Below are 27,744 nucleotides of genomic sequence, written 5' to 3'. Positions count from 1 at the left end.
AAAATATACAAAATAAAAGGAAGAAAAAAAGTGCAAAATGTAACATTTAGTCCAATCCAAGCACTTAAATACCATTTCTTCTTCTGAGTAATCAAAATCAATTTATTTCTCACATTATGTATTACAGTGAGGAATTTCTCAAACTGTGAACACCTCAATTTGTTTGTACACTTTTTTAGTGGCTATAGAATGGGGTCTCGTCATTTAAACAAGATTATTTAGTGGTTTTATACCATACAAAAGCTAATCTTGTAAAATACTGGAAGAGGTGTCATTCTATAGCCTGTCTAAGTCATCAAAAAAAACATGTACTACAAAAACATACAAATATATTAAAATGTCCAGTGATCATGGTTCGAGTGTCCTTGCTGTAGTGTATTCATAAAATAAGTTAAAAGAGATATGGAAATAACTAAATTTAGGTTATAAGTAATCAACAAAATTGAAAAATTTGTTTTTGAAAATTTTATTTTCCTTAAAAGCTAAAGGTTATACACCCTGCAAGGAGAGCCTTTTCTTAATAAAAGATAAAGCAAAAAGAAATAAAAGAGGCTCTGCTCGCAGGGTGAAGGTTATATCCCAGTTTTGACAATTTTGGATGTTGGCTGACCGATGATCGACCTCCATCCACATCAGAAATAAAAGTATATAAAAAATCTAATGCTTAAACTTATAATACGTACTGGTTTTATAAATAATTCCGGATTAATAAGTCTAAAAGCCAGTGTGGATTGTCTGCCACCTTTCTTTCCCGGTGAAGACGCCATGTTTTCAAGTCGCTTTAAGAAGACTGGGTGCTAGTGCTCAGTTCCCTTCGATCGTGGGTAACGCCTGCCTACTTTTCGCTTTCGCGCTGCCAAGTTGGAGTACATGCAAGAATTCACAAGAATTCACAATTCATTCCCTCGTGGATCTTGTTTTTGTCATGGAAATCCCTTTTGGAGCTTTAAAGTATTTAATACATGTGTACATGAATGTATCCAGCGCTGTGACGTTTCATCAAAGCGAAGAAACCTGCATGGGTTCAACTTCGGTTCGAGAAGCTCCACGCGCCCCCTACTTCAGCATTGATAATAATGGCATCGGCAGCAAATTTGGCGAACAGAAAATCGAAGGGAAAGGATGCTCGTAGACCTAGCACAGCCCTTGGATATGACGATGTGGTTGACAGCGGTGACCTTTTCAGCGCAGAACAGAAGGAACTTTTGGATCTTATTGAGCAACAGGATGTGAACGAGGTGCGGGAGTTCTTCGCTCAAGGGCCAGCTTTTGATGTGAGTCGAGGCGAAGTAGGACGAGTTGCTCTACGTTTAGCTATTTACAACGAACGAGCGGACATCGTAGAGATTTTGCTTGAAAATGGTGTTGGTGTAGGGAATGCTCTTTTCGCGGCAGTTGTCAAAGGTTCTAGAGAATGTGTTGAGCTATTTCTCGACAGTCGTTTTTTCAATAGATCTAGAGGCGACATTGGACCAACTGATCGGCGAGAGGGATTCTTCATGAGCCCACTGATGCTAGCAGTTCGACTCAAAGATCACGACATTATTCAGTACATGTTGTCCAAAGGTTTTGGAATCAACCATCCTGAGGAGTGCCAACCGAAAAAGCAACTGCCAAGTGACAACCAAGAAGAAATACAGTTCTTGCTACACATAAATGCTTACCGCACTCTTTCAAATCCTGTATACATGGGATATTCTTATCTGTATAACCCTGAAAGTGAGCATCCATTAGTTACTGCATTCACTCTGCACAAAACACTTGATGGCAAGGCCATAGCCGATCATGAATTCAAGAAAGACTATGAACAACTGTCTGAAGGGTGTGAAGAGTTTGCAGTTGGTCTTCTGGAGCAGTGCAGGACATCTGATGAAATTAAAATTCTGACAGATATTCGACCGGACACAAGTCATGGACTTTGTAGGAATGAAAAGCAGGACTTTGAGTTTTGTGCACACACAGAAGAAGCTAAGGAGCTCATATTCCTTAACATGGCATTGAGGAATAATAATGACAAGGTGTGTATAATGTACAGATGACTTTTTATGCAGTTGATCCATCTACATAGGTATATATACATTTTTAACACAAATCTTTTTTTTCCCAAAAACTGTGATTGCTGACAAAACATCTACTTCACAGGCAAGATAGCCAAGTAACTGTAGAAGTCCCGAATTGGTTTTGAATATTGCATAGAGTACAGAGTTGAAGTCAGGACTACTTAGACCAAAGTCAGCTAGTGTCTGAGAGTGGAGGGTTTCAATTGAGTACTTTAAAATTTAAAGACCAAAGGCCTAAACATTCATCTAGGCTGTCACTCTCTTTACAAATAGGAATAGATGGAATTCTACCCTTCAGCAATATGTGTACTTGTCAAGACTTGTAAACCTACTTTTAATTTAAGATTTCAAGATGCTGCTATGATCTTAAAACATGTTAGTCTCGATATACCAATTTATTAGCTAGCAAAAGTATCATTCTTCTACCCATTGTATTAACTGAATGAAAAGCAAATGTTTAATGTACAATGTAATATTTTTTATAACCTGATAAATGCCTTGTTTTTTCTGTTTTAGCTTGTCGCTCATCCATACAGCCAGTTGAGGCTCAACCTAGTCTTGCACACTGGAATTCCTGAACTAAACTGTTGCAAAATTATGTGGAGGAAGAGAAACTTCCTAAGTAAAGTGATCTACAGTGTGCGTCACACCTTACTTTTCCCGTTTTTGGCTGTCATCTACCTTTTTGCTCCAACCCTACCACTGTCCATTGGTCTGGCAAATCCAGTTGTGAAATTCATTAGTCATACAGGTTCCTTTGCAGTTTTTCTGCTTTTGCTCATTATCTCTGCCTTCCAAGATAAATTTCATGAAGCAGGAAATACTCCAAGTGCTCTTGGTAAGATTTTGCCTCAGGGGTGTTGTTAATAAAAGTGAAAAAATATAAAACAAACAAAGAAACAACAATATAAAAATCAGGAAGGTGCAAATGAGAACACAAAAACATCCTCAAAAACCAACGTGATGAAATTGAAAAATACCTCATTGTTTTTTACCCCACCCCTTCCCCCCCATCCGAAATACATCATATCAATCAATGTAGCATTCCATTCTTAGGGAGTAGTGATTCTTGTCACTTTATGGCACAGACAACTAAATTAAACACCAAGGCTTATGAGCCACCATGCTAAAAGGCTTTACGATACTTAACTAAATATCCAAAGATCGCAAAGCAGACTTAGTCATATACATAAAACCCCAAAATTGTACCTCAAGTAGCATGCGACTTATGTTCAAAATTATTGGCAAAAAATGTGCCCCCCTAAACTACCAAACTAAATCACCAATTTAAAACCTTAAATATTAGTTTTCATCTCGTTTTGGCTTAAAAGAAATACTCACTGCCAATATTGTCAGTTCCAAAATGCCTTCCAAGGCCATCAGTTCTGTTTTCCTACATTAAAACAGTCACATTAGATTACAAACCTTAAAATTTGTTTTTCTTTTCAGAGTGGATTGTCTTTCTTTGGGTGGTGGGTCTGGCAGTTCAGGAGCTTAAAGTGTTTTACAGTCAAGGCTCCAACCTTTACCGACGGCAGTGGTGGAATTTAGTCTCACTGCTCATGGTTACCTTCTTTGTACTTTCCTACTTTTTTCAAATAATTGCTTATGGGCTAGTTGGGAGCTGGGCAGTCCTGGACAAGTTCCGCAAGTTTGTCCCCTCCTTTGGGTACCAGCCTATTTTGATAGCCAATAGCTTGTACACGGTCGGCATGGTGCTGAGCTTCTTCCATATCTCCAGTGCTTTCCAAGTGAATGCCACCTTTGGTCCCATGCAGCTGTCGCTGTACCGACTGTTCAGGGATGTGCTCAAGTTCCTGGTCTTTTTTGCGCTGCTTTTTGTGGCATTTGGATTGAGTCTCAGAAAGTTGTACTCACATTACATCAGCACACAGTATCAGTTCAATGAACAGGCAAATGGAACAGGCAATGCAAAGGGCAGAGTGGGTCATCATTTTGCAAGGTACAATGTTTTATTTTTTCTTAGGCCATCCCTTTTTTTTCTCTGTTTATCGTTGTCCGACTGACCCAGATTTTCGCATTTTCAAAAAAAAAAAAGTTACATAGAAGGCAATCAAGGCAACAACACATCATTTCAAACAATTGTCACTTTAATCTGAAACATAACCTATTTTTTTCTTACAGATTTTTAGTTTTTCCCTGTTCTCGTTTGATTTTAACAATGACGTTGACTTTTTCCTTTCTCCATTGCCACGATGTTGACTTTGTAACCACACCTTGTTGTTTCCAGGCTCCACGGATATTATGCTGAGGTATCGGGCTTCGTAGTTCCAGACTCCTTTTCCAATTTTATTTTTGTTTTTTTTCCTGTTCCGACCGACCGACCCAAAATCAGAAAACGCATTCGACAATAAACGAAAAAAAAAAGGGGGGATGGCCGTATTCAGATAAAAAAAAATTAGTCTTGGCTAACAGTTCAACCACAGAGGTAAATAAAACTGCACACCATAATATAAAATGAATATAATTACCAACCATTATAATATTGGCAAGTGCTACAATGTATAAAGTTAAGTTACAGTTGGACCCCACTAATTCAAACTCGGTTATTTTGAACTCCCTCTTACTTTGAACTCAAATTTTCCTTCAGTCCTTTACTATCAGTTATGTCTAACTCTCACTTTTTTTCTTTTCCTCTGGGAATTCAAAATAGCAGGGGTCAACTGACGGTATAAATTTACAAATAGGTAGCATTCAATCAAGTTATAAGTACTCCGTCTGGTAACAACGATTGATTATTATTGGTAAATATATTTATGATTACCAAATAGAATATAGTTATAAATAATTATGTTGACTCAGTTATAAGTCTGTCTGTCTGTCTGCCTGCTTTTCTGTCCATTTGTGTGTGTGTCTATCTGTAGGTCAGTCAATCCATTTGTTGGATCTCCTACATGTATTGGCAATAGCATTTTCATATCCATCACACCCGCTCAGTAGATAAATGCATACATGTACTGGTATACAATTTAATTGTGATACAATGCAGCACATGTATGATTATTTTGCCAAACATTCTGCTTTGTAGGGTAGATAAGGGTCTGGAGAGCTTATTTTGGTCGCTGTTTGGCTTGACTGATTTAGAGACATTTGGAATTGACAAACCTGAGTTTCAGATCACGCAGCAGACAGGAGTTGCACTGTTTGGCTTGTATCAAGTCCTGATTGCTGTGGTTGCAATTAATATGCTGATTGCTATGATGACAAGGTCTTTTGAAACCATTGTGGTGAGATTTCTCATTTAATTTATTAGTACTAACTGCTTTTAACATTCATCCTTTAGAAGCATTCAAATGTACCACAGTTGAAAGAAGCAGTGTCTTAACGATTGTCTGTTTGTTCGTTTGTTGGACTCTTTCACCCAGGGGTATAAATGGGTACCTCCTTTACTTCGTAGAGGCAAGGTGGCCTCATGTTTAATGTGCTCTCCCGAGATCAAAAGGTCCAGGTGCAAGCCCCGGCCAGGGACATTGTTTTGCATTCTTGGGCAAGACACTTTACTCTCTCAGTAACTCTATCCACCCAGGTGTATAAAATTGGGCAAATTTAATGCTGGGGGTAACCCTGCCGTGGACTAGCATCCCATCCAGGGGAGAAGTAGAAATACTCCTAATCACTTCATGCTACAGAAACCGGAGATAATTTAGCGCTTACCTGATGGACCACTTGGCTTGTATGCTGACTCCACCTACCTACAAGTACCCACCTACCTACCTACCTACCTACCTACCTACCTACCTACCTACCTACCTATCCCAGGCCTACATGTATCTTTAACTTACACTACATTTACGTCATATGTCAAGGTCTTTGCATCAGATTAACTCTACTGAACACATTTTTAACCTCCAATAAGGTTCCCCTCTCCCTTGGCTCTGTATAAGGGGCACAGAGTCATTTTCTTTAATGCCCATGCACTTACACATCTAATAATAAAGAGGGAAAGATGGTGGTGGGTGATGATCCACCATTTTTGTGGCCTGTGAATTGTGAAAAACCTTTTGAAACCCATATTGAAGTATACTTTGTAAGACAGTGTCTGAGAATTCTGAAAACAGATTTTAGGTTGTGAAAGGTAAAAGGAAGTCCCTCACCTTCAGGTACCAAACAATATCCACTATGGTAAAACTTGCACTTGTGTTCATGGCTCTCCTTTTATTTGTCTATTTTATTTTTCTAAAGGAAGCAGAGGATTTACACTGGAAGGTGTCCAGGACTCGCATGTGGATGAACTGGGTGAACAAAGGCAGTGTACTCCCCCCTCCATACAATCTTATCCCTAATCCTAAAGCTGTTATTCATTTGTTCACAAAAATAATGGACAAATGTCGGGGATTTAACCAGGTTGGTTGTAGTCTGCATGGTAGGCTTAGGCAGAAGCGGAAATTAACAAGAAGTGGTGGGGGTAGGGTGGGGGGGGGGGGGTGGTAAAGGGTGCGGGAGCAGGGAGATTGGGAGAGAGAATAGTGAAACAGAGAAAGAGAGAACTGACCCTTCCCACTCCCTCGACTTCTTTCATGCTGTCCACCCCCACCCTGCGGCTTAAGCTTAAACCTGGATAGGTGATGAGAAGTGTTCAGTCATACTTTTTATACTCTGATTACTTTTGTCTTTTAGAATTTAGAATCACGTTATGAGGTTAACATGAACAACCACGACATCCTTGGCGACATACCACGAAAAGTACATGTGAGTTGGAAGCTCATGTATAATTTCGTCTTGAAATGAAATTCAAAGATGAATTCAGCTGGCCATCTTCCCATTTAACCCCTTTATGTTGAGCTTCGCTAGCTAAGTTAGGTTTTGACTGCAAATACTTCTTTTCAGGGATTTGAAATGGTAAAGACCAAATTCAACAGTTGCTCGCACAGGAGAGACGTACTTGTGCAGATTGTAGAACGTTATTTGCACCAAAGGAGGGAAGACAGCAGACATGAGGACTCTGAGAACCTTAAAGACATCAAAGCGATTCAAGAGCTTATGTGGCAGGAACTGGGAAGGCGTGTCGAGGGATTTCCAAAATCACCGTTTAAACGTACATTCAAGAGGTCAACGGCTGCTCAGGTACAGTTCTATTTGGTATGTAAGAGTAGAGTTATAACTTGGGGAGAGTTGAAAACACTGACTCCCGCTCCGCGGACTATCCAATGACATCCCCACCCCAATCCGCAGACTTCCCTACGGACTACTCCGCGGACTACTCCGTGAATTACCCTACGGGCTACTCCGCAGACTATCTACGGACAACTCTGCGGACTACTCTACGGGCTATTCCGTGGATTACCCCATGGGCTACTCCGTAGACTATCCTACGGACAACTCCGCGGACTACTCTACGGGGCTCCGTGGATTACCCTATGGGCTACTCCGTAGACTATCCTACGGACAACTCTGCGGACTACTCTACGGGCTATTCCGTGGATTACCCCACGGGCTACTCCGCAGACTATCCTACGGACAACTCTGCGGACTACTCTACGGGGCTCCGTGGATTACCCTATGGGCTACTCCGTAGACTATCCTACGGACTACTCCGCGGACTACTCTACGGGCTATTCCGTGGATTACCCCATGGGCTACTCCGTAGACTATCCTACGGACAGCTCTGCGGACTACTCTACGGGCTATTCCGTGGATTACCCCATGGGCTACTCCGTAGACTATCCTACGGACAACTCTGCGGACTACTCTACGGGCTATTCCGCGGATTACCCCATGGGCTACTCCGCAGACTATCTACGGACAACTCTGCGGACTACTCAACGGGGCTCCGTGGATTACCCTATGGGCTACTCCGTAGACTATCCTACGGACTACTCCGCGGACTACTCTACGGGCTATTCCGTGGATTACCCCATGGGCTACTCCGCAGACTCCGCAGGGGGGGGGGGGGGGCGGACGCAGTGGAAAATACGGTATTTTGTAAACAGTCATAGTGTGCGGATTGACCGCAGCAAGCTACGATTCTGCTAGCCATTTTGGGCTATAGCCATGTTTTCTATCTTCAAAACTGTACCATTAGCCGTCTGGTGAGGTGGGCCTGTTTTAAACAGGTCCTACGCCCTTGTTGCGTTTTTGTTGTGCTAGAAGTGATATTTTTGTCAAGAAAAGCAATTTAGACAATTTACTAATTTTATTTTTCTTAAATGTTTAGAGAACAGAGGAAACACGTTTGTAACAAATGGTCAAGCCGAGCCTGCCTTTGTCCACGAGTTACCGGCTTTCCCATCAGTTACCTACGGAGTGGGTTTCCAAAGAGCTTTAAAAGTCGGAATGCTTTTGTTTGCTTTGCTTTGCTAATGTAACTACGCTTCAAATGTAACTAAAGCCATAAGTAAAGAGGCTGAAAAAACGTCATGCACTTGTTTGTTCAGTGTAGCTGGTACATAGTTTTGACCATATTAATCGACAATTTGAGGCAGCGTCCACGCTACGTTGGAGAAATTTAAAAACGCAGCTTTATTTCTACCGTCAGGCCTATGCGTCACGAAAACGGAGCTTTTCGCAAACGATCTTAAAACCGGAGGAAGTTGAAAACACCGGCTTTTCGTCTTCGTGTGGACGGAACACTTGTTAAAAACGGAGCTCTACGAAAACGATGGCGTCACGATAACCATTTGATTTTCATGACAGAGTTTTCCTCAAACACAAATCAAAAATGACCGGCCATTGTTGCGTTTTTAAGTTCCTCCGACGTAGTGTGGACTGAAAACATTTGATGCGGTTTCAGAGTAACGGGGCTTCATTGTCCTCTTCAGCAGTTACAAACACTCTTTGGTAGTTCAAAGTGGGATATTTTGTCCTCTTTTGTGTGTGATCTCAGGTAAATGTAATAAAAACACTCCCTTACAGCACAACGCCAATAATTTATCTGTCATTTATATATATCAACGAAAACGTTTTAGAATTTCAACCGATCTGTAACGTTTTTGGTTTAATAATAGTTGTAGACATAATTTGAATACTTGGAAGTTGGTCCTAAGTAGCGAAAACCAGATATAATGACGGTGGAAAACTTTTGTAATTCTAATAAAAATATTCACCCCACCTGGCACGCACTTTTTTCTTGCCCTTTGTTTATTAATTTTGAGTTATTATAGTTTCTCTAAATCTTGTTTCCTTCCATACTGTTAAAATCTCCTTGTTAATCGCAGTCTCAGTTCATTTCATTCAGGAATCTTATTTTTTGTTATATAACAATATTTCTGTAGTCATTTTATGTTATCTACATTCCATCCAGTAGTTGTCTTGCTTTAGGTCCAGCTTTATTAGCAAAGAAATAAGCAGACTCTTCAAGTCCAAGACTGTGAAAGGAGCGAGCATACTCTGTGTAAACTGCGTGCACAAGAGCAGCTAAACATGTGTTAAGGAAAATGGTAAATTGTGAACAACACCTAACAGAGTAAAAACCCTCATTTGAGAGCTTAAACCAATACGCAGGATGAGTCTTAAGTAACGTATCAACTGTTACACTTCTTGCTTAGCTTCAAGTTTATAGTTTCTCTTTGCACGAGTATTTCACAAAGTGAGACAGTTTGATTGGTTCTTACTTATGCTCAATTGGAGGACAGACGTATGGACGACTTCATTAGCATGTTCTTGTTCATGTAACTAGTTATAAAATAAATAGATAGGTTCCATATTGACATGCGTCTGTTCAGTATGTTGTAAGAACATCGGTGACACACTCGGCTATCGCCTTGTGTGCTCCCTTTTACTTCTTATCTCATTTTTGACGTCATCTGTGATCTATAACTGAACAGACGCACGGCAACATATTCGTAATAATATATTTGTTGCGTGTTCCACGTGCGGGTGTCGAGCGCAACACGCAAACCGTGTATTGCGGCGAAACGTTTCCTAATCATTTTGACTTCCGCTTCCTGTACGCGATGCGTAACTCTTGCGCGTCGCACTCATGTTAACTTGCGCTTGCTCAGTTGGAGAAAGTTAACGATCGCGCTTCGCTCTGAAGGTATATGAAGAAACCACTGTGTTTGGTCATAGAAAGTGAACAACTTTTTCCAATAAAATCAAACTGATTGAATTAACAAGCCGAGTTTAACTCGGTTCCTAAACATCACTTAAGGTGGTCAACTTTCACTTTAAAATACTTCTGTTACAAGAAACAGCCATTGCGAAAAGGATACTGTTCTTTTCGTCGCTTGGAGAAAGGAAGCCATACTCCTGACAGCACTGAAATTTAAAAAAATGCATACGGTCAAAAAAGATGTTTCATTCTCGAGATTAAACGGATCTAATATTTGAGTCGTGTAGTAATAAAAAGGTCCAATTAAAGTATGTTGACATTATTAGTCCAACTTGAAACAATCATGAACAAGAAAAAGCAAACATATCATTAAAACATTTCTCTTAACTTCTCTTAAAAGGACTCAGCTAACCGCTTTCATTGTATCATTATATTAAGCCTTTGCTACCAAAGAATTTGTGAATTCTGCTCTTTGGATCGATGGCAACGAAGGACCAGGCCGGTTACTTCAACAGGTAATGAAAGGACGAAATAAATTATATCATTATGAGTTGAGGTGCTAATATAACTTGTATTTCGGTAAGACAGGTTTGCGTGCACCTGAAGTTTGACAGTTGTTAATCGAGGCCGTTTTGTAGCATAACTAGTAAAGGTTCTTAAATTGAATTGAATGCGAATTTAAACCAGAATCTAGTGCAGCACACAGCACCGTTCATGATACAATCCAGCCAAAATATCAAGGATATTCTCCCCACATATTGCACGTTCTGGATTAATTATCTTCGTTTTAAGCATACATTAGTAGATAAAGTATATGGCTTAACCAAACCAGAAAATCTCAGCAAGCATTAAATTGCAAACTGGAGCAGAGCTAGCAATGAAAGCCTCAGGATATCGGACGCGATTACGTTTTTGCGGGCTAAGTAGGAATTGGAATATTTTATTGGCAATTAAAAAGTCTCTTATTACGAATAAAGATTTGTATTTAAACTGCACTCTTTCTTAACCGGAAATCAGTAGACAGAAAAGGCCTAAAAAAAATTATCGTTGTCCTTTCGCTCCAGCTTATTGTCTCAAGAGTTCTTGTATTTATCAAAGCATCTTTGTATAGATTTGACATGATTGGCATTCAATATTAACACACGCATCTTAAAGAAGCACAGTCACGGTTTGCGTATATTGAAAAGTTAAGCCTCAATTTTTCAAATTCGTCGTTTGTAATCCGTGTTAACCCTCTCCATCCGTAGCCATCCTTGTTCCTTTATGGTTTATCATTATGTCTTTGGTGTTTTTCTATCTTATTAAACTGTTATTTTCAGGTTTCCTACTATTTAAAGGTAATTTTGTATGTGGCCAAAATAACTCAAAATACCGTGACTGAGTTCCTTTAATGTTGAATCACTTTAACACAGTTGCACACCTGCCGTGTATGTGGCAAAAATACGTTCGCCGACACAAACGCTTCCAACATTTTAACATTTCTGCGTGATTGAGTTGAGACTCTCATTTTAAAGTTTGCTGACCATACACATAAACGTCACTTTGAACAAAACGCGAACCTGAAGGAGTACTTTGTAAATGGCGTAAGTGTTATAGAGTCTTGATGCTTTTATTACGAAGCTGTTAATACGTACTTTTTGTTGCCTATCTTTCGACTGGCGCCTGATGCACTTAACAATCAACGCATGTTAATATATCAACTAATCAACAGACTTCCCTCTTAACAATATTTAGTGAAGTGAAGTCTCGTATTGTTACGTCATGTTACCCGCTAGAAGCTATGCGACCGCGCACGATAGATGGCAGGTAAACCCCTGTAACGATATGCGACCGTACTGATGACAAGCGATAAAATATCCACGAATATCTGCGGCTTACAGGTTGCAGTGAACTGTGTTGGTGGTTATTTAAAGAAAATTATCGGATAACTCCGAGTAATTATTGATTTGCACCTTGTTAGTTGTAAATCCGTTTCTAGTGTTTCCTTTCTTGATTCTCTTTTGTATTTAATAATTTTGGCGCGAAATGAACTTATTATTATTCCATGTGACTGGTCACGGGACATGAGGTCGAAGACGAACTGAAATATTTTTAAGTCAAGGTCAAAGTGCATTAGTACTGTAAGCCAATATCGACACTAGTAAGTTCGATTTAACTCTACAAAGATGATATTTCAACAATTATAACAAAAGAAAAAAGGCACAACATGTAACCGAGATCCGCTGTGTATCGTGAGAAGACTTTAATACTTAATCTCGTTTGCACTATCTTTTAGTGCAGTTTTTTTTTTTTATAAGAATATACTTTATAAGTATATCGACACTGAAATTTGCTGAATTTTAAGAATATTTCAAGAATAAACCTGTTGGGAATTTGAAAAGGCCACGATTTCGCGGTGTTTTGAAAATTTGTAAGTACAATACCATTATTTATTATATGGAGAAGAGTGTTTTACTGGGAACTAAACCACTAGTAGATTCCATACGCCACTTCATTCGGGACCCGAGTGGCGTATTTTCCGTATGTCACCTTTGTGAGTGTCGTATCGTTCAATGACCTCACGATTCCCGCCTTTTGCTTTTGTTGAATTGGTTTCTCCATATAATAAAAAGAACATTACACGTTGGCTCAGTCGAAGATATGAATTTTATGTTCTCGGGGCAAGAACAATATCTCACTCGTTCGCTTCGCTCACTCGTGAGATATTGTTCTTGCCACGAGAACATAAAATTCATATCTTCTCGCCACCGTGTAATATCCTCTATATATTTTAATTAAACCGTATAAAATTCTTCTTTTCTCTAAACGGCAAAGCTAGCCAAAAAACAACAAACTCAGCACCAGCCGTATGTTCGATGCTAATAAAATTTCTGCGAGAAGTAATGTGTGTCTAATCAGACTTTATTGTCTGCAGTCTGCCTCCAAAGCTATTCTAACGTCAAGAAAGACATGATTCGATAGATAATCTGACGTTTTATTGGCATAGTCCAGTTTGTCCTTTAACTAATCTTAGAATATTTACAAGAATATTTTCAGCCTATAATCGGCAGAAAAATAAGAATATTTAGCCTGGGCCGGAAAGAAATATTCTTATTAAAAAAAGTGTAGCTTTTTTCGCCGTAAACTTTTCTCATTTGCTTTGCAACTGATAAAATGCAATGTAAATTCGAGGAAACTTCCCACAGAATTTGCAAAATTGCCCGAAATCACCTCCGTTCACATTGGAATATATTATAATAAAATAGAATAAAGCGTTCTCCCGTAAAATTATTAAAAATATGAGCTTTCGACGGCCATTCGACGGAAAAAAATTTGCGGCAAAATGAAACGTTAAAAATTTGAATTTCACCAGAAATGTAAGGATCCAAATCCACCAATCACAGACGACATCGTGCTTAACGGGTAATCAGTGTGTAATGTGTAATCAGTCGATGTAGACCCTCAATAAACAGTCGAAACATCACAATCTAAATCTCAAGTGACTACATGCCGAGAAAGACGACCATATATACTTTATAAGTATTGAATCTTGCTGTGACGAACTACAAAATAACACAATACAGTACAATGCAATGTAATGGAGTAGAAATTTATTGTGTGACACTCTTAGCTATATGTGAGGTGTGACATCGCATGAAAGAAAATGACACACAGGTATTCCAGAGAAATTGAAATTGAAAGTAAATATTATATTGTATGAGTAAACTTTTTTTAAAAAAAAATTCATAAGTCAGGATCATGAAATACAATCTAAAATAATTACACGTTATGCTAAAAAGTAAAAACGATAATCATATGTACAATCAAACTGACGCTAGCAATGCCTGCGCAATTGACACCTTCAAAACTCTCACTAACACTGTCTTGCTTAAATGAGCCTTTTGATTAATTTGTTTTTTAAGTTTTGTCCCTTATCCGATGATTTATTTTAAAGTTATGTCATTTTATCTTACACATTTATATATTTTTAATGAATCACAATTTCTATGTAGTTTTCACGCGCAACTAAACATTATATGAAAGTCTACGTCTAATATAAAGTCTAGATTGTTATTATTAATTATTTTGAACAACAAGAAACTTTTTCAATCCTCTTAACAAACAAGACAATCGCTTGGCTCGTTACAGGAGATTAACACGTGAAAGGGGCGTGGACGTTTGTCGAAAACACCCCGGGTGTGGCTCATGTCTTAATTTAATCCTAAAAGATACTACTCCTAAAATCAGGCAAATAAGAACTATAATCATTTTCATGACCATGTCATCGAACACTTTCGTCTGTGAAGAGGTTTCAGCAATTCCATTCCCGATCAATTTAAACAACTTACACAGTTAGCTGAAATTATTACATCCCTGTAAAAAGATTCAATGATGACAGAGATAACTGGCTTAAGTGCCAAAATATAAATCACAATTGCCAATCCTAAAAGAGACAGCAAAGAACATCCCCACCCCTTTCACATGAGCACCCCTCTCTCCTCCCCATCGAAGAAACTTTGCATCAATTTTAGGTAACAAAGTCGCCTGACAGATGCTAGGCTTCTCAAGAGATATGTCTGATTATTTTCGACAACAACACTAAGAAAAATAGGTTTGCAACTACAAAAAAGCTTACTTTTCAGTTCTGCTTCTGAGGAAAAATAAACAATTGTGCTTGTAACAGACAATGGCCGTAAAAGAAAGTCAATGCAGCATTGTCTTTTCTATTTTACACTGTCCTTGCAGAAGTTTCTCGTTTCTCTTGATTCATTGCTTGATTTCGTATTTCTATGGAGTACTCCATCGGCGAGGTCTTTCCTTCCTACAACACCGAAACAAAAAACTAATTTGATGATATCTAAAATCCCAACCATTGGGTAACGGTACTTTCTGTTAAGCAAAAGATAAAGCCTGAAGAAATATATTACACATTCGTAGATGATGATTACAGTTTAATTCTTAAATCGCAGACATAAGCGTCCGATCATGTCTGAGTACACTTTACTTTTTAAGCATAAGTACCAAATTTACGGTCGAGAAGTGACAAGAATAAGGAATCTCATCGCCGCACAAGAAAGTCTTTTGATGAAAGAAAACTTTTTCTCAATAACTGATTGGAAGTGAAAATCTTTTGATTCACTTCTGTAACTCTTTTGTGTACAGCACAGCTAGATTTTGCCCTTTGAAACACAAATTAAAAGAAGAAAAGTAGGGAGTTTCAATTTTTCTTTAAGTCGCATGGGCAACTAACTAACCAAATTTATGAAATATTTTCTTCGCTAATAAAAAACATACCTTTATTTTTCAAACTCAAATGTGACGTCATCTCCAATCAGCATAAACGGGGCCCACCTGGAAACCTTGGTAAAGCCGTGATCTCTCATCCACTTCATGGCCGCGTGAAGAGATACACTGGCACTTTCTCCATCAACAAGGTGCTCGTAAAAGCGACTCATCAACTTCTTTGTTGCAATGTCGTCTAGAGCCCACAGTGCCACCAACACCGAGCGTGCACCGGCTCCTAGAAATGCGCGAGCGATTCCAACAACTCCCTCGGCTCTAATTTGTCCACGGCCACTGTGACAACAGCTTAGTACAACCAGCTTAGCCCGCACTTTGACTTTTGAAATGTCGGACATTTTCAAAAGGTAGTCGTCTTCTTGTGGAATTCCGGTTAGTGTAGCAGATCCTGGATGGACCGGCTCTGGAGGGGCAAGAGCAATTTCTCCTCTTTCAGCATTACCATGTGCAGCAATATGTATCAGACTCACTGAATTCAGCTTCTCAAGTACCGCTTTCTTTGTTGCGTCCTGTCCTAACAAAGGCCAAACGCCCAGCCGTCGTGCGATCATCTCTGCTTCCTTTCTTGCACCAGGCAGTGGTACGAACTTTTTATTGACTTCTTCCCTGTAAATCACCACACCAACATCAGGATCACCCACTACTAGAGCACCAGTCTGACAGTGATAGTCTGCAGGACTGTCCTGAATGAGCTTCAGAGTCGTCAAAGAAGGAACCACGCGGATTCTGAAACGCTCCGATAAATATTTCCCACTTTCATTGAGTAAAGCTGGAAACGGAACACGGTACAGGTTGCGATCAGGAACAATGATGATTTGGGGCTCGTCAAGTAAGTCGGATACAGGATTGACGAGCAGTTCGTAGAACAATTTTAGACTCGGTTCGGGATCATCCGTATTCCCAGGCTTGCCTTGTTGCAAAGTTGCGGGGCTATCTTCCTGACAAGATTCAGGATTTGTTTCAATGTCATTGCCATTCAAGGATCGATCTTCGCAGACCTCCTCAGGTAAAATACCAAAGTCTTGGAAGCTTTCAGCCATGATAGCAAAAAATTCATCGAAGTTTTCAGCAACCTTTGTTAACCTTGTGTAAAGAGTCTTTTTATCCACATCAAGTTCTCGGATCTGAATGACTCCGCTTGTCTTGAGAATCCACAAAAACACTCTTTGATCAAAATAAGAAATGTATAGACAAGTAGAGTTACTTTCTTTCTTCATGACATTTTCAACAACAGTCCATGATTGCGGGTCAGCTGATATGCGATTTGCAACAGAGTACTGAGTTGCCATCAAGTCTGCTAAGGCTCTTGCTCGTCCAAGCTCTGCAACACAAAGAGCATCCTTAGGATTTCCAGCGCGACGAAACAATTCACTGAGCTGCTGATAGGGAAAAACATGCATGTCTGCAAAGGATATTTTTAATTGATCGCTGTCTTGAAGGAAACCTCGCATTTTTTCGGATTTTCCAATACTTCGAAACAAAAGAGAAAAAGCTTCCTGAGAGTTGTTTTGTGATAACTTTGTCAATGTAAGACTACAATAGCAACGAAACTCAGTTTCAACGTGTCCAATGTTTTCACTGATTGACAGTGCCTTCTCAAGATATTCTTCGGCCACGTCATGATCGCCGCGAGATTGAAGCACTTGTCCAAGGCCGAGGTAAGATGTTGCTTCTTCTTTTCTGTTACCAATTTCAACTGCAATCGCAATTGCTTTCTCGAGGCAGGCTTGAGCTTTATCTTTATCACCAAGAGATTCATAAAAATGGCCTTCTCTGTGGTAGCAAATTGCTTGTGCTGTTTTATTACCAATTTCCATGCTGATCGCAAGCGCTTTGTCATAATATTCTTTAGCCTTGACATATAGACCGAGACACCGAAACACACTTCCTAGGTTTCCATACGATGTTCCTTCACTCGCTCTGTCACCAATTTCCACGTTGATCACGAGTGCTTTTTCATAATATTCTCTAGCCTTGACATATTCACCGAGAGACCCAAACACACTTCCTAGGTTTGCATAGCATTTTCCTTCATTCGCTCTGTCACCAATTTCCATGCTGATCGCAAGTGCTTTTTCATAATATTCTTTAGCCTTGACATATTCACCGAGAGACCGAAACACATTTCCTAGGTTTCCATACTGTGTTCCTTCAGTCCCTCTGTCACCAATTTCCACGCTGATCGCAAGTGCTTTTACATAATATTCTTTAGCCTTGACATATTCACCGAGAGAATAAAACACATTTCCTAGGTTTCCATAACACTCTTCTTCTCCTTTTCTGTAACCAATTTCCATGCTGATGGCAAGTCCTTTTTCATAATATTCTTTAGCCTTGACATATTCACCGAGAGAATAAAACACATTTCCTAGGCTTCCATACCATGTTCCTTCATTCACTTTTTCACGAAATTCCATGCTGATCGCAAGTGCTTTTTCATAATATTCTTTAGCCTTGACATATTCACCGAGAGAATAAAACACGTTTCCTAGGCGTCCATACCATGTTCCTTCTCCTGCTCTTTCACCAATTTCCATGCTGATCGAGAGTGCTTTTTCAAAATGTTGTCTAGCCTTGACATATTCACCGAGAGAATGAAACACTATTCCTAGGTTTCCATACCATTTTCCTTCATTCGCTCTGTCACCAATTTCCATGCTGATCGCAAGTGCTTTTTCACAATATTCTTTAGCCTTGACATATTCACCGAGAGACCGAAACACATTTCCTAGGTTTCCATACCACGTTTCTTCACTCGCTCTGTCACCAATTTCCACGCTGATCGCAAGTGCTTTTTCATAATATTCTTTAGCCTTGACAAATTCACCGAGAAACCGAAACACATTTGCTAGGTTTCCATACGATGTTCCTTCTCCTTCTCTGTCACCAATTTCCATGCTGATCGCAAGTGCTTTTTCATAATATTCTTTAGCCTTGATATACTCGCTGAGAGATTTAAACACATTTCCGAGGCTTCCATAACATGTACCTTCTATTGCTCTGTCACCAATTTCCACGCTGATCGCAAGTGCTTTTTCACAATATTCTTTAGCCTTGACAAATTCACCGAGATCCTGAAACACATTTCCTAGGTTTCCATACGATGTTCCTTCTCCTTCTCTGTCACCAATTTCCATGCTGAACGCAAGTGCTTTTTCATAATATTCTTTAGCCTTGACATATTCACCGAGAGAATGAAGCACTTTTCCTAGGTTTCCATACTGTGTTCCTTCATTCTTTCTGTCACCAATTTCCACGCTGATCGCAAGTGCTTTTTCACAATATTCTTTAGCCTTGACATATTCACCGAGAGAATGAAACACATTTGCTAGGTTTCCATACAGTCTTCCTTCACTCGCTTTGTCACCAACTTCCCTGCTGATCGCAAGTGCTTTTTCCTTATATTCTTTAGCCTTGATATACTCGCTGAGAGATTGAAACACATTTCCTAGGCTTCCATAACATGTACCTTCTATTGCTCTGTCACCAATTTCCACGCTTATCGCAAGTGCTTTTTCATGATAGTTTTTAGCCTTGACGTATTCACCGAGTGAAACAAACACAGTTCCTAGGCCTCCAAAAGCGATTGCTTCTCTTCTCCTGTCGCCTGTTTTTTGCATGACAAGGATTGCTCTCTCATAAAGTTCTTTTGCCTCAGCATACATACTTTGACTCTGATATATCTCTGCCAGTACTATGCTAAGCACACCTTCGTGGCCTGTATCACCACACTCGTGGTGAAAGTCGAGAAGTTTCATGCCGCAAGCTATTGCATTTGAGTGATCGCTAACACGGCGGTACGCCTCAAACATGGTATAATAAATTTTTCTGTACATTCTTTGCCGTAATGGTTTTTGTACACTCAGTACTTTATTACTGAGCAAAACTAAGCTTTCCTTGCATAACTCGATGGCTTTTAGAGTACGACCGATGTTGAGAAGGAAATTAGCGACAAGGAGGGCTATACAGATGGCTTGTATAACTTCTTCTAAGTAATTCATGACGCTTTCCTCAGTAAGTCATGTAACTGAAAATAAACCAAATAATGGTGATTGTAGAATTTTGCCGCATTACGTAATGAGCTTTGTGTAACTACGAAGAAGAGTAAAGGGACTCGAAAAAGCCATGTTTTTAGCAAATTAGCATTCCAAACCGGTACATTTCATCTTTAAGTCTGATGGACTAAAGAAATAAAAGGTAAAGGAGTGCTTGCTGTAAAGGGACCGAATTTATTTCGGGTGCACAAGTTCAATTTCTCTATTTTGTACTTGACATTTCAGATTCGTTGAAACTACAAAATGTTGGAATTAACTATGAATGTACAAATCAACTTTGGCTACAGGAAACTTTTCATGAGTAAATTCAACTTCGCTAAAAGTCGGAGTGATCATTCAGGTCCTTACGTGAATAAGCTTCTCAAACAGAGTTGAAGAATGACGTTTACGGTAAACGACAAATGGCGAAAATCGCCTCTTAATTTGTTTTCTTTCTTTAAATGTACCTACAGTCTTTAAATCAGTCCAACACAAAGATAGACTAACAAATTTTTCTAGTCACTGCCGTATAAACGGCTAAACATTTAGTCAGTGCAAAAGTCTCTCATTTGTCCTAAACGTTTTTTAATTACCATTCTATTGTCATAAGGTTTTTCCTAGATTTCACGACGCGGTAGCATTTCGCTTGTAACTTAGAAGAGCTACTTTGAAGTAATTATACCTTGGCCAAACAATATTTTCTTTAGTTTAGTTCAACTCGTAAAGAATATAAAGTTAAGGCATGCAATTTAAGACAAGTTGTACTCACCTTGCCAATGTTCAGTGAATGTTGAAATAAAAGCCTGGAGACCAGTTTGTATTCCTAGCATGGAGTGAACTTTTCTGTCAGGTTTGTTTTACACTGTTCGCTTTGGAAAGTAAAACACCAGATACCGTAAATAATTCATAAAATCAGACGTTGCACGAGGAAATTAGAAAATGAAATTTTCAAGTTTGTCATGTCAGATTTTTCATTTTCCAAAAAAACTGAAATTTTGGAATGTTTGTCTTTAACTAGTAAGTATGATTTTGTATCTATTGTGAGATGGGCACGCATAATCCTCCATCCTGAATTGTTTACATAAAACGCATTAGTTAGCCGTTTAGAGGCTACTGAAATTCTGCTCTGAATTAATCAAGTTTGAAGGCAAACTTTTTTGCGTTACCATTGCTTTTTTAAAGGTTTATTTTAAAAATGCATTTAGGGGCGAAACAATTTCCCAAAAATACGATATTAATTCGAATTAGAAACTGTCTTCTTGCAAACACAGTATTTCGCTTTTGAAGGAAAAAAGAATGATCCAAGTATTTATTCAAAGAAGACAGATTGCCATATGACGTCAATATGACGTGAAGATGTAGACAAACCATCCACAGTTTTACTTTTTCCTTACTTTTTGGAGTGAGAAGCGAAAAAAGACGCAAAAACCAAAAATGTCACACGCAAAATCGGAGGGGCGGCGACGGTGGGGTCTGGAATAGGGTTGGGTTGGAATGGAGAGGGCTGGGGAAAAGAGAGTCACGAGTCTCGCCTCCTAGTAGGCCAGGATCTCGACTCACGTGACACCCGGAGGAAAACTTGATTAGCGACAAGTCCATACCCCACCGAGCAATCCGTACTTAAGATTGTACCTGTTTGTTTAAGCACAAAGAAAACGACAGGCGATGAAAACAAATTTTCTCGATAAACCACCACATTCTCAAAAACACTAAATCAAAAGTTCTGAATGCCTAATGGAACATTTATGGTATGTTTCGATGGTATTTCAGGCGGTTTGGTCGAGCCTTAGTTCGTATTCTAGCGAGACACAGTCGAGCCATTATACCCTTGGAGAGACCAAAAAAGTCTAATGTTTGCCGCTGAAGGGTAACAAAAAATAGGTATTTACTGTACCTAAATTCTGTCAACTGGCGACATCATATCAGTGATTTGATATTACAGGTTATCAGGACAGTAGACACAGCTTTTGAATCGCGACTATGGCTAGGGTATCGGGTACAACAGTAAATCAAGGTAATATGTCCGCTAGTTGACTCTATTCTCATCACCCGTTATATTGTTAGGAGAAATTAGGTATTGGTCAACCAGGCGCCTCTTAAAACAGCACAGTGACAAAGGATCATGCCTGCAACCAAGGGCGGATGATCCATGAACCTCTTCCGGGGTAAATTGTGAATGGTTATTTTAAGCACTTAGCTGCCTGACTGATGAAACGTTGTCACACCTGTTGGTTTTATTTTCGTGAGGTCGCTGTAAAATAACATGCCACGCGCGAGGTATGAGGTCACGAAAACGTGATCAATATGACACTAGCAGTACATGCAACGAAACTGAAAATAGATTTCAAAAAATTATCATTGGGAACGGCGAATCGTTTTGTTAAATCATCCTCACTTGTTGTAACGAAAAACGTCAAACAAATGAAAGCTTCTGGATAGCTTACGTTAAAACTGAATCGTTTTATTTCAATAAAAGGCGTCGCAATTTATATTCTCAGTCTTATTACTGATCTTTGGATTCTTTTTTCTGTTCTATTGATTTTAAATAGGTTGTGCTGTCATCCAGCAAAAAAAGAGACACTTCGTTACGTGTACACGATGGAAGCGCTATCGTCAACTAAAACCAAGCGTCCTTGCAGAGGCCTCCACGCAGTGGGTGCAGTTTGATCCAAGCTCATATAGGCGGTACTGTTGCGTGACAGTAACTTTTTTTATTTTTTTTTTATTTTTTTTTTAAATAATTTTAATTTACAAAACACAGTTCTACAATACTTACGTTACTTACAATACGGGTCACTTATGCTGGCAATACAATACTCAATACAGTTCCTTACAGAAAATACAATTACTTGCAATACGGGCTACTTACACTGCTAACAATATAATACTCTACTTACGTTACTTGCTGTACATACAGTTACTTACAATACGTTATACTGTGTAAGTAAGTAAGTGACAGTAACGCAGCTAGTCACACTAAGACAGCCGCATTAAATATTCTAACGCTGTGATCCAAGCCACAGCTTGCCAGCTGTAAACATGAGCAAACTTCAGAGTCTCTTTTTCATCTCCATCGCAACCGTCGCACGGCAAGCACGTGACAAATGCTGCATGTTATGAGGCACGTGATGTGAGGGAAAAATTCCGCTGAAAGAGAAACAAGAATTTAAACAAAGTGCAGGGTGATATTTTTTCAGTACAAGTTAACCATTAGCTTTAATAAACGTACGAAAATTTACGGAACAGAAGGGCATTCCGTAACTTTCGAACGTAGATAGGTTTTCATAAACAAGGATACAATTGGCCCAAAGCTTGCTCCTTCTTTAAGACCAATCCCCAATACTAGTGTTACCTACGTAGATTAACAAGAGCTAGTCAGGTGTTAAATTAATCACCAATTAATAGTAATAATAATTAATTAATCGCAGGTCCCGGGTCCCTTATCGAGCTTACGGTTTTGTCCCATGAAGCTGTAGCGAAGTACTTGCCATCTCCACTCCTTGCGCATGGCCAAATAACTCTGGTATGTTGATTGTTTTTGTCACTCCGAGCCGCGAGTCTGAACAGAGGTCCTGTAATAAGAAAACCAATCCCACCACGTTAGTTACTCTCTATAATTAATTGAATTCTGCTTGAACACTAGTGCAAATGCTGTAATCTGATTGGCTGAGCCATTGCGCTCTATCATTAGTGTGCAGTGGCTTGGTGTGGTCTGTACAGCACCGCAAATGATCCCCGAGCGCAAATCATCCCCGACCGCAAATGATCCCGAACCGCAAATCATCCCCGACCGCAAATCATCCCCGACCGCAAATGATCCCCGACCGCAAATGATACCCAAATTGGACCGAAAATGATCCCCAAATTGGACCGCAAATGATCCCCAGACCGAAGATGATCCCCAAATTGGACCGCAAATCATCCCCAGACCGGAAATGATCCCCAAATTGGATCGCAAATCATCCCCAGACCGGAAATGATCCCCATATTGGACCGCAAATGATCCCCGACATTGGACCGCAAATGATCTCGCCGGAAAACGAGGAATGGCATGGAGTTTGCTTCCATGTTTTTATTCCTTCCTTTGATTTTCATCATTCAAACGATAAATAGAAAGAAACGATACTGACAACGTTAACTACAATTTAAATAAAATTCTCATGATAAATAATTCCATCTCATTTTCTCTTGACAATTCTTCTAAAAAAACACGAAAAAAAGGTCGTAAACAGCGATACCATTTCTCAATTGGCTCGATATACAACAGTAACAACTTAATGCTACCATGACGAAGGCATAAACAACTTGTATACATTTGTGTTAATACCACCAGTAAGAGTGATCGTGAGTATTCATGACCTTTTAGTCCTACGTACGATATTCTGTGAACTAGAAAGTCCGCATCTCAACGCACTCCAAGCCGGTTTGTCTTTCGCATCTGCAATTTGCAGCCTGAAATTCCATACTGAAGGTGTAAACGTGTAGTGAATCTGGACAGGGGCGCTGATTGGTCAACTTGCATGGTATGTTGAGCAATCTAACTCTTACCTTCATTACCCGTGGGTAACATACGCGGAAAACCGAGAAAACGGATATCATTACGAACTAAAGTAGAATGGCAGCCGTAAGCCGTTTTCGTGTGAGATTTCCAGACCAACGAAGTCTTGCTTCACGAACAACCTTAACCTGATATATAGGTTACCACTGTAACCCGATATCCGCTAAAATTTCTTGCCACTGATTTTCAAAATCGATAACAAGAGTACCCTAGGTATCAGAGGTTTTTTTTATTTTGCGTGATTAACCAAAATCGAAGACCGCACTTGAAAAGTCTCTAGTACTCAGGGTATCACCAAACGTGCAGCCGAGAAAATCAGACACGATTTAGAAATTGAGATGCACGCAGAATATCGAGTGACTGATCTGACTTTTCCGTTCGCAATTTTCGCTTCGGTAAGTTGTTATGAAATGTTATGGTGATATATAGGCAAAGCCGATTAAAAGGCATTTCGCGGAGCTTTTACGGTAATCTTTCCGAAGACTATTTATCCTGAGAATTATATCTTTATAAAATATGGTCAGTTATGACTTGTTTCTGTTTAGGTTAAAAATTGAAACCTCGACACGAAGAACAAACTCCATGCCATTCGTCGTTTTCCGGCGGGATCATTTTGCGGTCCACATCGGGGATCATTTGCGGTCCAATTTGGGGATCATTTCCGGTTTGGGGATCGTTTGCGGTCGGGGATCATTTGCGGTCGGGGATCATTTGCGGTCGGAGATCATTTGCGGTCGGGGATCATTTGCGGTCGGGGATCATTTGCGGTCGGGGATCATTTGCAGTGCTGTACAAGTCGACAAAATTGCAACATTGCAAAATTGCAAAATTTTGAAAGAACATTTAGAAACAAATGGATAATCATATTCCTAACAAGACAAAAAGAGGGTACTTACGGTTTCTTAAATTTATATCTTGAAGTTTAATTCACATAAAATACTTGAAAGTACTGGTGGGAAGAAACCGATGACGAACTTGTACTTATGTTTGTACAATTTCTCTGAACTTTGAATTTTATTTTCTCGAGCTCCCTATGGTAATTGATTTTGGTGCTATTTCAGGCAACTATTTATATTTTTAGCTTTTAGAAAATGCAAAAAGGAACAGTAATATATTTAAAATTATTCTGGTACAAGGTTTTCGTCCATTAAAAACTGAAATTGCTCGATTTCCTATCAGGTTTCGTCTTAAGATGACGCATTGCTCACATAATAATACACAGCAGAAAGTTTATCTGAGCGATTTCGCAGAAACATGCCCGCTAGGTGCAAAGCTAGCGACTTTAATCCCAGGGGGAAGGGAGGGGGGGTGGGGGGCTCCGTCACGGCCAGGCCGGGTCAATGCGTAAACGCGGGCATGTTTTTGCGAATTCGGTCTGATATAAAAGTAGTTTTTTGTTCGTTTTTTTGGTTCCTTGACATTCGAGGCTAATTATCTCTGAAAAATTCATGGCTACACCAAGGTTTTTTTTTGTTGGACTCCAATAACCCTTGTTGTGATATTTTTTCCATTGTCCTTTGTATTTAATTTATTAGGCGACGTCCTACAAAAATCGTCCAAAACAAAGAGCAAACTTTTAAAGTGTGTCAGCTGGTTTAATTTGTTTCTGAATATCTACAATAACTTTGACAAGTCAACACTGTAATTTATATCTACAAGGGCGCCTCACCACTGAATCATATCACAAAGTGGATTGTAAGTGAAGTATGATCATCGCAGTAAATTTTCCAATTTAAGCAACTGGAAAGAAGAAGCCTGAAAAAAATCAGGGCTTCAACGGGATTCGAACCCGTGACCTCCGCGATACCGGTGCGATGCTCTACCAACTGAGCTATGAAGCCACACATTGGGAGCGAGGTCAATTAATTGAGTTCATATCTTCCCGTGAGTGAAATGATGTGAAGTATATATGAAATAATTCATATTTGAACTGCGGTAGTAGATGAAAGTGAAGTATGATCATCGCAGTAAATTTTCCAATTTAAGCAACTGGAAAGAAGAAGCCTGAAAAAAAAAAATCAGGGCTTCAACGGGATTATACTTCACTTTCATCTACTACCGCAGTTCAAATATGAATTATTTCATATATACTTCACATCATTTCACTCACGGGAAGATATGAACTCAATTAATTGACCTCGCTCCCAATGTGTGGCTTCATAGCTCAGTTGGTAGAGCATCGCACCGGTATCGCGGAGGTCACGGGTTCGAATCCCGTTGAAGCCCTGATTTTTTTCAGGCTTCTTCTTTCCAGTTGCTTAAATTGGAAAATTTACTGCGATGATCATACTTCAACTTTCATCTACTACCGCAGTTCAAATATGAATTATTTCATATATACTTCACAAAGTGGATTGTGTTTTTCTTTGCGGTATAAATTCTTATTAAATTTTGATATGATTTGGGCTTTAGCTACACTTGCATAATTGACGAGACCAAAAGACTCTAGACTTTTAATTTAACGGGAATCTAATAGTCACTGTTGGGATCTCTGCAGTCCTTTGTATTTAGGTAGGCGACGTCGACCTACAAAAATCATCGAATACAAAAGAAAAGACTAATGAATTGTGTCAGCTGCTTTAATTTGTTTGTGAGTATCTACAATAACTTTGGTTATTTCTACTAAAGCCAACCTTGTAATTTAAATCTACAAGAGTGCGAGACTATCGAGTCATATCACAAAGTGGATTTTGTTTTTCTTTGTGGTATAAATTCTTAATGAAGTTTGATATGCTTTCGGCTTTAGCTACACTGACATACTTGACGAGACCATAAGAATCGAAAGTTTGTGCCTAGTTTTCTGTTCTCACACGTCAAGTGCCATGATTTATTTCCAGTTTTCTGTATTGTTTCTGGTGCTGAGTTTTATAAGAGTTTCTTGGAAAGCTGTGTCGGCATTAGGTAGGTTTCTGTTTTCTTATTTCTTCATGATTCGAAATCCCTGAATCAAGAGAAAATTGCCTGAATTCAATTTTGATATTCCCCTGCTATGAATACTAGATATCATAGATACACAATATCTTGGGTTTGACAAGAGCAATCGTTGTAGATCTTGATGTTACAACAGATATACGACGGTTTTAAAATGCTAGCAAAACACTCGGAACCTCACGCGGATGAATACCACGAGAAAGAAATGAGGACTAAACTTCTGTCTCGATCGATACCGTCTCTCGTAAAATCACTATCTTTTATGTCAAACTCGTACATTTTACTGGACTCTATGCTTATAAAAGTACATGAAACAGTGGAAATGGATCATACACAGCGCCTGAAAGATGAGAGATCTCCCTTAAATCATGAAAATCCGAATATTTTTTGCTCACACCTTGAGCGTTTTCTATACCAACCGAAGCCTTTATTTAGGCAACGCCGGACAAGCTAGATTTCGCTCTGTTTAGTCGGCTTTCTTGTCAATTCTTTTGTGAAGCATTTTCTAGAATATTACTTTAAAAATAGCCCTCTTGTTGTTTGTAATTTAGAGCCATGCGTAATCAAGACGTTTGGAAAGCCGATTGCAAATAAGGCTCTTAAAAACCACGTAATCAGAACTTCGGGGGCGACGTCGCCGGAAGTGTGTGAGTTACACTGCTTTATGGAGATCACGTGTCAATCATACAACTTTGGTCCTAAGGAGGGTGGTGGTCACGTGTGTGAGCTGAGTGACTCTGAAGCTATCAGAAATCCACTGGACTGGACTACAAGACAGGGGTTTATTTACGGTGGAACAAAGGTGCGACGCATCTGGCTAAGGCTTAATCATAGTAACTAAGGTAGTTAATGCAAGTCCTTAGACGGCAA

General features: G+C 39.4%; 4 protein-coding genes and 1 pseudogene across 4 annotated transcripts in view; 3 read left to right on the top strand and 2 right to left on the bottom strand.

Moving 5' to 3' along the window:
• Positions 1 to 1,076: 1,076 nt before the first annotated feature.
• LOC145476039 (short transient receptor potential channel 5-like) lies at positions 1,077 to 7,242 on the top strand. The gene is made up of 7 exons (XM_081455318.1): positions 1,077 to 2,018; positions 2,577 to 2,898; positions 3,510 to 4,023; positions 5,110 to 5,308; positions 6,264 to 6,425; positions 6,699 to 6,770; positions 6,909 to 7,242. The coding sequence occupies exons 1-7, from the start codon at positions 1,077 to 1,079 to the stop codon at positions 7,230 to 7,232; spliced, it is 2,535 nt and encodes an 844-aa protein (XP_081311444.1). The 3' UTR covers positions 7,233 to 7,242.
• Positions 7,243 to 7,438: 196 nt separating this feature from the next.
• On the top strand, positions 7,439 to 8,658 carry LOC145467179 (uncharacterized; annotated as a pseudogene).
• Positions 8,659 to 15,194: 6,536 nt separating this feature from the next.
• LOC145467170 (tetratricopeptide repeat protein 28-like) lies at positions 15,195 to 17,168 on the bottom strand. The gene has a single exon (XM_081450725.1). The coding sequence runs from the start codon at positions 17,166 to 17,168 to the stop codon at positions 15,348 to 15,350; it is 1,821 nt and encodes a 606-aa protein (XP_081306851.1). The 3' UTR covers positions 15,195 to 15,347.
• Positions 17,169 to 17,599: 431 nt separating this feature from the next.
• On the bottom strand, positions 17,600 to 19,352 carry LOC145467160 (uncharacterized). Its single transcript, XM_081450714.1, has 3 exons — positions 18,899 to 19,352; positions 18,094 to 18,679; positions 17,600 to 17,684 (listed from the first exon to the last, which is right to left on the bottom strand). The coding sequence occupies exons 1-3, from the start codon at positions 19,350 to 19,352 to the stop codon at positions 17,600 to 17,602; spliced, it is 1,125 nt and encodes a 374-aa protein (XP_081306840.1).
• An 8,186-nt stretch (positions 19,353 to 27,538) lies between these two features.
• The window catches only part of LOC145467152 (microfibril-associated glycoprotein 4-like), a 2,801-nt gene continuing 2,595 nt past the window's right edge, over positions 27,539 to 27,744 (top strand). Inside the window, exon 1 of the mRNA XM_081450701.1 lies at positions 27,539 to 27,676. Coding sequence (XP_081306827.1) covers positions 27,539 to 27,676 — 138 coding nt within the window. The remainder of the gene's footprint in view (positions 27,677 to 27,744) is intronic.

This window comes from Orbicella franksi, chromosome 2 (genome assembly GCF_964199315.1).
Source record: "Orbicella franksi chromosome 2, jaOrbFran1.1, whole genome shotgun sequence".
NCBI lineage: Eukaryota > Metazoa > Cnidaria > Anthozoa > Scleractinia > Merulinidae > Orbicella > Orbicella franksi.
Note: the sequence above shows the minus strand (reverse complement) of the source record. Positions and strands in the feature narration are given on the sequence as shown.

What these genes read in the sequence shown, in the direction of transcription:
- LOC145476039 (XM_081455318.1), top strand. Translation starts at nt 1,077, where the DNA reads ATGGCATCGGCAGCAAATTTGGCGAACAGAAAATCGAAGGGAAAGGAT. An exon ending in TGAGGAATAATAATGACAAG is followed by an intron (nt 2,019 to 2,576) that starts GTGTGTATAATG and finishes TTTCTGTTTTAG; the next exon opens with CTTGTCGCTCATCCATACAG. An exon ending in AAATACTCCAAGTGCTCTTG is followed by an intron (nt 2,899 to 3,509) that starts GTAAGATTTTGC and finishes TTTTCTTTTCAG; the next exon opens with AGTGGATTGTCTTTCTTTGG.
- LOC145467160 (XM_081450714.1), bottom strand. Translation starts at nt 19,352, where the DNA reads ATGAATTACTTAGAAGAAGTTATACAAGCCATCTGTATAGCCCTCCTT. An exon ending in AACTGTGTTTGTTTCACTCG is followed by an intron (nt 18,680 to 18,898) that starts GTGAATACGTCA and finishes ATGGAAACCTAG; the next exon opens with CAAATGTGTTTCATTCTCTC. An exon ending in AGAGCGAGTGAAGAAACGTG is followed by an intron (nt 17,685 to 18,093) that starts GTATGGAAACCT and finishes GAATATGTCAAG; the next exon opens with GCTAAAGAATATTATGAAAA.
- LOC145467170 (XM_081450725.1), bottom strand. Translation starts at nt 17,168, where the DNA reads ATGGAAATTGGTAATAAAACAGCACAAGCAATTTGCTACCACAGAGAA.